Source organism: Eptatretus burgeri, chromosome 9 (genome assembly GCF_056783735.1).
Source record: "Eptatretus burgeri isolate ZD-2024b chromosome 9, Ebu_testis_v1, whole genome shotgun sequence".
NCBI classification, from domain to species: Eukaryota; Metazoa; Chordata; class Myxini; order Myxiniformes; family Myxinidae; genus Eptatretus; species Eptatretus burgeri.
The window spans coordinates 68,066,785-68,079,478 of record NC_140969.1 but is presented as its reverse complement, the minus strand read 5'-3'; the positions used below and the strand labels follow the sequence as shown (position 1 = coordinate 68,079,478).

At 39.1% G+C, this 12,694-nt stretch overlaps 1 protein-coding gene across 1 annotated transcript in view; it reads left to right on the top strand.

Annotated features, from left to right (window-relative positions):
• The window catches only part of LOC147020284 (alpha-enolase-like), a 40,599-nt gene that overhangs the window by 16,511 nt on the left and 11,394 nt on the right, over positions 1-12,694 (top strand). Inside the window, 2 exon segments of the mRNA XM_085895542.1 lie at positions 494-671; positions 1,280-1,376. Of these exon segments, the coding sequence (XP_085751668.1) occupies positions 494-671; positions 1,280-1,376 (275 nt within the window).

The following is a 12,694-nucleotide window of genomic DNA, read 5'->3' as shown; positions in this document are numbered from 1 at the left end:
TGGAACCTTCACCATCACATGAGTTGTGCCACATCTCACTCAGCAATTGAAATCCACTCCCAAGACCTTTTCATTTTTTAACAGGGTCTAAGGCTCAGGGAGGCAGTGTGTGTCTGTGTCTGTGTCTCTCTCTCACTCTGTCTCTGTCTCTGTCTCTGTCTCTGTCTCTGTCTCTGTCTCTGTCTCTGTCTCTGTCTCTCTCTCTCTCTCTCTCTCTCTCTCTCTCTCTCTCTCTCTCTCTCTCTCTCTCTCTCTCTCTCTCTCTCTCTCTCTCTCTCTCTCTCTCACACACACACACACACACACTTCAGTGTATGCAACAAGTAAACTAAAAGTATTTATCTCACTCAAGCAATAGCCTCAACCTCTCAACATGCAACTAATGTGGAATAGCCTTACAAAGGCAATGCTGTACTTATCATGAGTAAAACTTTGTATCAAAGGCACGTAAAAGGGAAATATTGAAAACATGTTATTTTGCACGTGGGTGCAGTGGGGGTTATCTATACACATCTTGCTTCACCTGCACAAAATACCGGTGACCTTCGAAGCCTGGCTGGACCAGTGCAGTTGCACACTGAGTGGCGAGGTGGTCCGCTGGAAGATGGGCAATTGCAGCCACTCTGGACAAGGCCTGGAGCCCTACCCACTGTCACGGATGCTATTGACATGTGCGTGTAAAGTGATTTTTGAAATGTATTTTTAATTACGAGGGACAATGTAATTTTCTAGAGTAAAGGGTGTGAAATAAATACTGAATTTTATAAATTATTATTTTTAAGATCTAGCTTATCTGAGGGCAAATATAGTTTGCTATTAATTATTCAAAGAATAAATTGTTCCCCGAGAAATAGTTGTACAACTGCCATTCCACCATCAATGGTTTTGAGGTTACAAACTTTTTGATGAACCACCCACTTGACAATAAATTGACAATTTAAATCGATAGTTTCATCTTATCAATTTTTGCTAAGTGCAAATTACAATCAGTAAATGATCACCTTTTATGTATGTTTGGAAATGATGTAACATTTGTATCTTTCCTACCTTTTTTTGAACTCATAGCAAATTTTCATTTGCGATTCCAGTCTAATCTCACAGAGCTAACAGAAAACCACAGTGTCATGTTCATTGTATCGTTTCACAATGTGTACAAAACAGGTCGATTGAAGGACCTAGGGATTTAATTATCGCAGCTCTCAAGAAAGGAAGATATGAAGTTGAATACTGTTGGTGCATCCTATTTACTTATAATAATTAACCAATGATTTGTGTCCAGGGTAGGGAAAAGCTCTTCTGTGGCATTGATGAGAGGTCCAGAAGGAACCGAGGATGCTTTCCTGGCAGACCTAGCTACTGGATTAGGAGTTTCACAGGTAAAGGTTTGCAACAGTAAAGGGCTTACCTTGTGGTTATCCTGGTTGCTTCATGCAGTCTTCCTTGGCTATAAATGCATGGTGGTTAATTTATTTATAATCCTAGCCACCTGGGGCATGAAATTGAAGTGTGTGTGTGTGTGTGTGTGTGTGTGTGTGTGTGTGTGTGTGTGTGTGTGTGTGTGTGTGTGTGTGTGTGTGTGTGTGTGTGTGTGTGTGTGTGTGTGTGTGTGTGTGTGTGTGTGTGTGTGTGTGTGTGTGTGTGTGTGTGTGTGTGTGTGTGTGCGCGCGCGCGCTTAAATGAAAAGTTGTCAGTGTAAGTTTTGGCAGCTTTATCAGACATGGGATTTTAACACACACACACACACACACACACACACACACACACACACACACACACACACACACACACACACACACACACAGCAGAGCTGAATGCCACCTTCTCTAATGCTGGAGACGATTTTGTGTCTGCCTTGATCGCCTCTCGTCATCCATTTGTTGACAAACAAATCTCTGCTGAGCTTCTCTGTTTTATTGCAGATTTTTATATTTAATTGTGAATTTGGGAAATGACTGTCATGCAGAATTGATGTGTTAATGCTTTGAATGTTTCTGAAACCTATCTTCATTAACTTGATGTGTTATGTGGTTGTTTGGGTCTTGCACGTGGTACAAGCTTGGGAGCCTCATTGGTGAGAGTTTCTATCTGGGCCATCGCTTATGATTCACCAATAAGTGATGAAACTAGTCTGGCAGCTGAGGGGGGCATGTAGCATGAGGATTCTCATGTATTGTTTATGCTACTTTGAATGTTTTGCAGCTGTTAAGGAACCGGGTACGGTTTAAAACAGAAAACGGCTTACCTTGTGTAGCTTTTCTTGGTTGCTTTATGCAGCTTTCTTTAGCAAGAAGAGCATGGGGGTTAATTTAAGAAATCTTAGCTGCCTGGGGTAATTGTTTGGTGAGAGCTGATTGGTTATTTCTTCCAATTACAGGTGAGATGTGATTGGGTCTTAATAGCCATGTGTGTGTGTTGGACTGTGTCCAATTGCTCCAGGAACCCAGAAGGTTTATTCAAGTGAAAAGCGCCGGAACGTTTGACCTCATGGGCTGATGGACAGGACAGACCTCATGGGGTGTTCGACCTTACAAAAATGCATTGCTGCCGGGTCTGACCCATGGCTTTCCCCCCGAAATCACTCAATTAGTTACACCATTCCCGATAAACCTATTTTGCTCAATATCTGGAAAAATATGCATGATAATATCACGAATAAGGTGTCTACACCTATGTTTTCATGGTCAATCATTACACTGACACCCGCATTATTGCGAGAAAATGTATAGTTTACAGTGTAAATGTTTAGTTCACCCACTCAGTTAGTAACGCCATTGCGGAAAAACCCATTTTCATTCATATCTGAAAAACACTGCATGATAATATCACAAATAAGGTGTCTATACCCAGATTTTTATGGTGAAATATTACAATGCCAACTCTAGTGCTTGAAAATGTTGAGTTCACCCTGAAAGTTGCCTACTGGAGTCGTACCATCTCTGTCTTTTTACCTTCGCATTCTGCAAAAGGTTATGTTTTGGTCGCTGTGTATTTATTTATTTGTGAATATGTGTGTTTGTTTGTTATTCACATAACTCTGAAAGTATTAAACCGAATTGCATGAAATTTGGTGGGATGATTCGTGAGTATCTAAAGACGATTTGATTAGATTTTGCAAGCGATCGGGTCAAAGGTCAAGGTCATGAAAAGGTCAAAAACACTCTTTTGAGCATAACTTCCTTCATAATACAGCTGTCGACATGCAACTACCGCCATATTGTTCGATGACGAGATACCTTTCGGATATGTAGTGTCGGATTTGATGTAACTTCATCGGAAGTGCGTCTAAATGACGTCACAAGATGACGTAAATTTTCAATTTTCGATCTCATCAGTTTTGATCATACCATTTTGTAGGACTTACCTTAAGGACGTCACACACCAAATTTGACTTCGATCGGACTGACCGTTATGACGTCATTGACGTTTGAACATGACGTTTTTCAATTGTGGCTAAAATTTCCTGATATTTTACATTCAAATATATACATAATTTATAAAGCAAAGTCTCCCAAATCCAGGCATTAGGATCAGTGCCAAAATAGCTGTTTATTGATGTACAGGTTTTGCCAATTAACTCTGTAGTCAAGGTCACACTCAAGGTCAAAATATACTTGTAGGCATAGCTTCAGATCTAATAGAGCTATTGACATGAAACCAACGTTAAAACGTTCAGTGAACTACGAGCTTTCAGAATGGTAGTCCCCGATTGGACGTGACGTCTCCGGAAGTGCGTCAAAATGACGTCAAAAGATGACGTAATTTTTCAACTTTTTAATTTTTCAGTGTTTATCATTCCATTTTGTTGGACGGCCTTCAAGGAGGTTACACACCAAATTTGACGTCAATCGGACTGACGGTTGTGACGTCATGGACGTTTTTCAAATGTGCCCGGAAAAAAGTTGTGGCGGCAAAGGTATGCGCTCTACTGAGTGCCCGTTCTAGTTTTACAATGTGGCAAATAATGCATTGGTCTCTGTCCCTTTTTAGGTCATCTCTACCGAGATGACCTAATAAAGCCGGACCAAATGTCCGTCCGTCCGTCAACAATTTTTCTTTCCGGTGTTGATGAAACTTAGTATGTGGGTTGAGGTCGACGAGTGTTACACAACGACATAACTTTTGTCCGGGTTCAACGCCAGGGTCAAGGTGACGAGGTCACGTAAGTTATAAAAATCGCCATTTTCAAAACCTATCAAGTTTGCCATTCTACAAGATATTCGGCAACTGTTTATTGATTATGATAGTAAAAAATATTATCTTGTATCTAACCAGACAGATTTTTGAATTTCCATCCCGTTTGGCCGCCACGTAACCTGGAAGATGGTCAAAAACAGCCCCCCCCGCCCCCCCCCGGTACAAAGAAAACTTTTTACTTCCGATCTTGATGAAATTTGGTATGTGGGTAGAGGTCGATGAGCGATACCCAACGACATATTTTTTCCCGGATTCGAGGTCAGGGTCAAGGTCACGAGGTCACGAAAGTTGTGAAAGTCGCCATTTTCAAAACCTATGTCGTCTGTCATTTTCGGAGATATCTGGCAACGGTTCATCAATTATGATAGTAAAAACATTATAGAGATGACCGTCACCCCAACACGGGGGTAATTTTTGTTATTTACAGATCATGGCAAATGACGCCCTCGTTTGTATGATTTGCAAAGAAAGAGGAGAAGAGAAATGTGCCCTGAAGACAGACAAGGCATCTCTCACAAAGAAACTTGAAAGCAGACAGGAAGTGTTTCTCGATGACAACAGTCTTCCCCCAATAAGAGCCGCAGTGATTGATGGCTGTATTATCCTCCATGAAACCGTGCTGCAGCACAGCAAGTCCACATATGCAACCATGGCAAAGGATCTTTTGGCAAAAGTATGTTTGTATCGTGGGGAGCAAATCCATTTAGTGCTCGACAAGTACCAATCACCATCAATCAAAGATACCGAGCGAAACCTGCATCGTTCAACTACTCCTCAATCATTCATCATAACCGGACCTGATCAGGCTGTGACAGAGTGGCACAGAGTTACTCAAAAGTGGATCATTCAAGGAAGAGTTTGCCTGGTTTGTAATGAAGGAATGGAAGAACCTCCAATATGGTTCAATTCTTAGAAGAAAAACAGAATGTTTCACATGGTGGTGTGTGTGTTTGGAGATGAAGAACAACGACGATGAAGTGCTGCAAATAGAGGAACCGAATCACCTCCAATTTCGACATGAAGAAGCTGACACACTCATTGCCTTTCATGCAAACATTTCCAATGGTAACATTCTAGTAAGGTTCACTGATACGGACGTCTTCACCATTCTGCTTGGGCTTTCCGGAAGGTTGGAAGGGATCAACATCATCGTGGACTATGGATCTGGCAACCACCGAAGGTACATTGATGTCACTAAACTAGCTGACATTCTTGAGAAGAAACAGACTGGTATCACTGAAGCACTAATCGGCCTTCATGCCTTGACTGGTTGTGATTTCACATCGTGTTTCTACAGAAAGGGCAAAGTGAAGCCCTTCCAGCGGATGGAGTCAGATGCAGCTCATGTGATGACATTGAGATCTCTAACAGCTGAGGAGGTGGACGTCCAAGCTGTTACATCCTTTGTCTGTGTGCTGTATGGCTTCAAAACCTCTGACATTAATGAAGCCAGATACAAGGCGTTCATGCGAATGGGTGTTGGTGATGAAAAGGAGCCCCTTGCCAGAATAAAGAAGATAAACTGTGCCTCTCTTCTCCCGTGCGCCGACACTTGGTAATCATATGAAAAGGGCGCACTATGTGGCAGGAATCTGGAAGAGAGCTGATCAGACAGATCCAACTGGTGGGGTGAGTCCGTCAGACTATGGATGGAAGTTGTCTCAAAACTGCTTTGAACCAGACTGGTATCCAGGAAGTTCAGTTCCAGAGTCCCTTACAGGCCCACATGAGGATAATGGGGATAGCATGGAAGATAATTCAGTAGATGAGGAAGAGTCAGATAATGCTTGGAGTGAGGACAGTGATGAGAGTGACGAAAGTGATAGAGAGGACTTGTAATGCCAAGAGGACATCAAGTTAATTATGTGAACTGCACATTTGCAAGTTTTCCATGTATCGTTGTTCGGTAATGGTGTCGCTTAATGAGTGGGTGGGCTACACATTTACATGGTAAACTACACATTGCCCAGTAATAACACAGGTGTCACGGTAATGATTGACCATAAAAATATCGGTATAGACACCTTGTGATATTATCACGCAAAGTTTTTCACATAGTGAGGTTTCGGTAATGGCGTCGCTAATTTAGTGGAATAACCATGCATTTACATGGTAAACTGTACATTTTCTAGCAATATGCATAGCATCAGGGTAATTATTGACCATGAAAACATAGGTATGGACACCTTATTTGTGATATTATCATGCATAGTTGGCTAGATATTGAGGAAATTAGGTTTTTCGGTAATGGTGTCACTAATTTATGAATTTCGGGGGGAAAGCCATGGGCCAGACCGGAAGCAATACATTTTTGTGATGTCGGTGGATGACCCCATCAGCCCATGAGGTCAAATGTTCCGGCGCTTTTCACTTGAATAAACCTTCTGGGCTCCTGGACTAAATGGGGAAAATATTGGACTGTGTCCAATGGGGATCGGCGGAGTGCTCGTCACATTCCACATGTTTCAGAATTTCCTGCCGATCACCTCAGGTGCCCTCTTGATGAATGGTTTGCATTAGCAGGAACAATCATCCGGGTGGCAGATGGATGGTTGTTCTGTGCATATTATGTGTGGTTTTACCGTGTGAGACATAATCCATGGCGATGCTCACCATAACAGTCAGGAGGTGCATCTGATGTATGTATGTATGTATGTATGTATGTATGTATGTATGTATGTATGTATGTATGTATGTATGTATGTATGTATGTATGTATGTATGTATATATATATATATATATATATATATATATATATATATATATATATATATATATATATATATATATATATATATATATATATATATATACACATACATATACATATACATGTATATGTGTGTATATATAATGTATATACAGGGTGTTCCAAAAAATTGTACTCACATTTTGGCTCTTCATAACTCATTGAATTTTTCATTTCTTTTCAGATCAAATTGACCCTAATAATGGTAGAAATATGACTAGGTTTTGAAGAAAGAAAATTTATCATAAAGTGCTACTGGAAGCACGAAAACATCATGGAAGTGCAAAGACAATTTAGAAGACATTTTCACAAAGATCCACCAATGTGACACACCATTGCTCGCATCCGAGATAAGTTTCAAACAGATGGAACTGTGCATGACGTCCATAAGGAGTATTCAGGAAGACCAAGGTCATCAACCACCCCCGCAAAGAAAAATCAATTGCTGGAAACCCTCCACCGATCCCCATGGAAATCTGTACAACAAATGGCTCGTGAGACAGGAATCCCAGAATCAAGCGCCCATCGCATTTTGAAGCAAATTAATTGGAAAAGTTACATTCCAAAATTAATCCACGCTCTAAATGAGGAAGATCCTGACCGGAGAGCTGAATTTTGCGAGTGGTACCTGGGCAAATACGAAGAAGATGCAGCATTTCCATCAAAAATTGTTTGGAGCGATGAGGCCAGCTTCAAGTTAAATGGCTCAATTAACCGACACAATTGCACCTACTGGGCTCCTGAAAATCCGCATGTTACTATGGAACACCATTTAAACTTACGAGGGGTTATTGTATGGTGTGGGATATCAGCATTGGGCATCCTAGGGCCATTCTTTTTTGACCAAATTGTCACTGGGATTGTTCACTTAAACTTGCTGCAGGAATCTGTCGGTCCACGTGTCGAAGAGATATTTGATGACGAAGAGATTTACTTTCAGCAAGATGGAGCACCTCCCCACTACCACCATGATGTAAGGGCCGATCTCGAAGCAACTTTTCCAAACAGATGGATTGGGCGAAGAGGTAGTGTTGAATTCCCTGCGCGTTCCCCAGACCTCACTCCAATGGACTTCTTTTTATGGGGATATCTCAAAGATAAGGTTTAGGGCTCAAAATCAGCAACAGTCGATGAGCTGAAAGAGGAAATTGAAAGACAATGTCTTGCAGTTCCAAATGAAATGATTTGTAACGCTGTTGAATCCATTGGTCCGCATTATCGGCTGTGTTTGGAATGTGATGGTCGTAAGTTTGAGCATTTGTAAACATTCATTTATCGATTTATACATTTAACCATTAATCTTGTTTCTAAGTCAATAAACAACGCATTTGTTATCATTTAAAGAATGAGTACATTTTTTTGGGACAATAAATATATATATATATATATATATATATATATATATATATATATATATATATATATATATATATATATATATATATATATATACATATATATACACACACATATATATATATATATATATATATATATATATATATATATATATATATATATATATATATATATATGTATCTGATACACTGCCGATTTTGCAGGTTATCCCACTTACAAAGCACGTAGAGGTCTGTAATTTTTATCACAGGTACACTTCAACTGTGAAAGACGGAATCTAAAACAAAAATCCTGAAAAGCACATTGTATGATTTTTAAATAATTCATTTGCATTTTATTGCATGAAATAAGTATTTGATCACCTACCAACCAGTAAGAATTCCGGCTCTCATAGACCTGTTAGTTTTATCTTTAAGAAGCCCTCCCATTCTCCACTCATTACCTGTATTAACTGCACCTGTTTGAACTCGTTATCTGCAAAAAAGACAGCTGTCCACACTCAATCAATCAGACTCCAACCTCTCCACAATGGGCAAGACCAGAGAGCTGTCTAAGGACATCAGGGACAAAATTGTAGACTTGCACAAGGCTGGGATGGGCTACAGGACAATAGGCAAGCAGCTTGATGAGAAGGCAACAACTGTTGGCACAATTATTAGAAAATGGAAGAAGTTCAAGATAACAGTCAATCTCCCTCGGTCTGGCGCTCCATGCAAGATCTCACCTCGTGGAACCTCAATGATCATGAGAAAGGTGAGGGATCAGCCCAGAACTACATGGCAGGACCTGGTCAATGACCTGAAGAGAGCTGGGACCACAGTATCAAAGAAAACCATAAGTAACACACTACGCCATCATGGATTAAAATCCTGCAGCGCACGCAAGGTCCCTCTGCTCAAGCCAGCGCATGTCCAGGCCCGTCTGAAGTTTTCCAATGACCATCTGGATGATCCAGAGGAGGAATGGGAGAAGGTCATGTGGTCTGATGAGACCAAAATAGAGCTTTTTGGTTTAAACTCCCCTCGCCGTGTTTGGAGGAAGAAGAAGGATGAGTACAACCCCAAGAACACCATCCCAACCGTGAAGCATGGAGGTGGAAACATTCTTTGGGGATGCTTTTCTGCAAAGGGGACAGGACGACTGCACCGTATTGAGGGGAATATGAATGGGGCCATGTATCACGAGATCTTGGCCAACAACCTCCCTCCCTCAACAAGAGCATTGAAGATGGGGTGTGGTTGGGTCTTCCAGCATGACAACGACCTGAAACACAAAGCCAGGGCAACTAAGGAGTGGCTCCGTAAGAAGCATCTCAAGGTCCTGGAGTGGCCGAGCCAGTCTCCAGACCTGAACCCAATAGAAAATCCTTGGAGGGAGCTGAAAGTCTGTGTTGCCCAGCGACAGCCCCGAAACCTGAAGGATCTGGAGAAGATCTGTATGGAGTGGGCCAAAATCACTGCTGCAAGCTGTGCAAACCTGGTTAAGAACTATAGGAAATGTCTGATCTCTGTAATTGCAAACAAAGGTTTCTGTACCAAAGATTAAGTTCTGTTTTTCTGATGTATCAAATACTTATTTCATGCAATAAAATGCAAATTAATTATTTAAAAATCATACAATGTGATTTTCAGGATTTTTGTTTTAGATTCCGTCTTTCACAGTTGAAGTGTACCTATGATTAAAATTACACACCTCTACGTGCTTTGTAAGTGGGAAACCTGCAAAATCGGCAGTGTATCAAATACTTGTTCTCCCCACTGTATATATATATATATATATATATATATATATATATATATATATATATATATATATATAGTTACGAATTTGGAATTTGATTGCACACAACATACAGGTTCCTTTAGTCAGCGATGTCGATAAGTGCTTGTTCCCTAGATAGCTCACCTTTCATTGTTTAAATGTTCAGAAATTGATTAGATGCGCTGCGGATCGATTTAATAGTTAGGGAACAAACAATGGAGACATCCCTCCCCCTCTTCTGCAAAGAGGAAGAACCACCCTGCCGTCCCCTGACTCATGATATCAACAACTCCCTCCCACCCGTAGCTGAGCGGGGGATGGAGCACGAGGGCATGAGTCATGATTCAAGCCAGGAGCGGGGGGAGGGCGGAAGAGGATAAGGAAGAGATCTTTTCTTTGTTCGTGTCGGGGCAGAGTTGGAAGGGCAGAGTTGGAGAAGGGAGTTGAGGGGAGTCGTTCAGCAGACCGTCGGGTCCTGCTTGGCTTGCGTTAGGGTTGAGGCCTTCGGAAGCTTTTTGCTGGCTCAGTGAGCTTCGGCTGTGGCCTGGCTCGAGAGGAGGCTTTTTGCTTTGATGGTTCCATGAGCTTCGGCTTCTGCTTGGCTCGGGAAAGCTTTTTGCTTCGAGCTGCTTTGCTTGGAAGGATGTTGAGCCGGTCGCTCGGCTCGAGCTGCGAGTGGTGGCTTCCTCTTCTTGGTTCGTGGAGCTCTTTGTTCTCCATTTTGGTTCCCGGCTTGGTGCGACTCATCGACCTCTTCTTGGACGTGGTTCCTCGGGGAAGCAACGCATCGACGGGAAGGATGGGCGCCTCTTCTCGCCAGCATGTGTTGAGAAGTGCGGGAGGATTCGCGGGAGCTCGGGAAGGATCGCAGCTCACGGCGATTGGGTCCAGCTCGCTCTCGCTGGAGCCCGGGTCCGAACAACTTAAAGACCACATGAGGTGGAGAGGTTCGAGATAGGTTCTGAGTTTCAGCTCACCTCTCCTCCGAGCTGGAGCCCGTTATTAAAGGCCTCTGCCACCATTTCTTGGGTGTGTGTGTGCGTACGTGTGTTCGTGGGCCCGTCTAATAAGTAGGAACTGCTGTTAAGTGCAAGTGACTGTACATAATAAGTAGACGGTTGTAGTTCTTTTGTCGTGCTTTTGTTGCTTGTATAATTGCATTGTGTTTTGCCTTGTTTAATTGCATACGTGCTTTATTATAATAAATGTCCTTGTGTGAATGTAAACCTGTTCATTGCGTCCATTCCCTGATTGAACTGGCCCATCTTGCACTCGGAATATAGTTGGTTTTTAAATAGCCGGTAAAGTGATAATAGTCCAATGGGACTGCGCGATAATACCCTGCTCGGTTATCCCAAAAGAGAGCGAGCTGCTTAAGCCGCTCGTTTCCAAGCGTGTCCATTGAGGTATAATCTCTCGGTAACCTACCCACGCAAATAATTAGGTAAATCGAAGATTTGGCGATCGGACCCTGTAGCGCGGATCGAGTGCGGACAAGGTTGTGGTGTGGTTAAAAACACACCCGTGGCTAGTTTCCGGCGTTGATCCGGAAAGCCGCGACTGGATTGTCCGTTCGGTGGGTGAAGCGACTGCTATTGGTTAGACGCGGTCGCTCGCACGCCGACGGGCGGGAATCTACAACAATATATATATATATATATATATATATATATATATATATATGTATATATATATATATGTATATATATATGTATATATATATATGTATATGTATATATATATGTATATATATATATATATATATATATATATATATATGTATATGTATATATATATATATATATATATATATATATATATATATATATATATATATATATATATGTATATGTATATATATATATGTATATGTATATATATATATATATATATATATATATATATATATATATATATATATATATATATATATATGTATATGTATATATGTATATGTATATATATATATATATATATATATATATATATATATATATATATATATATATAAATATATATATATATCTATATGTATATATATATATATATATATATATATATATATATATATATATATATATATATATGTATATATATATATATATATATATATATATATATATATATATATATATATATATATATATATATATATATATATATATATATATATATATATATATATATATATATATATATATATATATATATATATATATATATATATATATATATATATATATATATATATATATATATATATATATATATATATATATATATATATATATATATATATATATATATATGTGTATATATATATGTGTGTATATATATATATATATATATATATATATATATATATATATATATATATATATATATATATATATATATATATATATATATATATATATATATATATATATATATATATATATATATATATATATATATATATATATATATGTATATATGTGTATATATATATATATATATGTATATGTGTATATATGTATATATATATATATGTATATATACATATATATATATATATATATATATATATATATATATATATATATATATATATATATATATATATATATATATATATATATATATATATA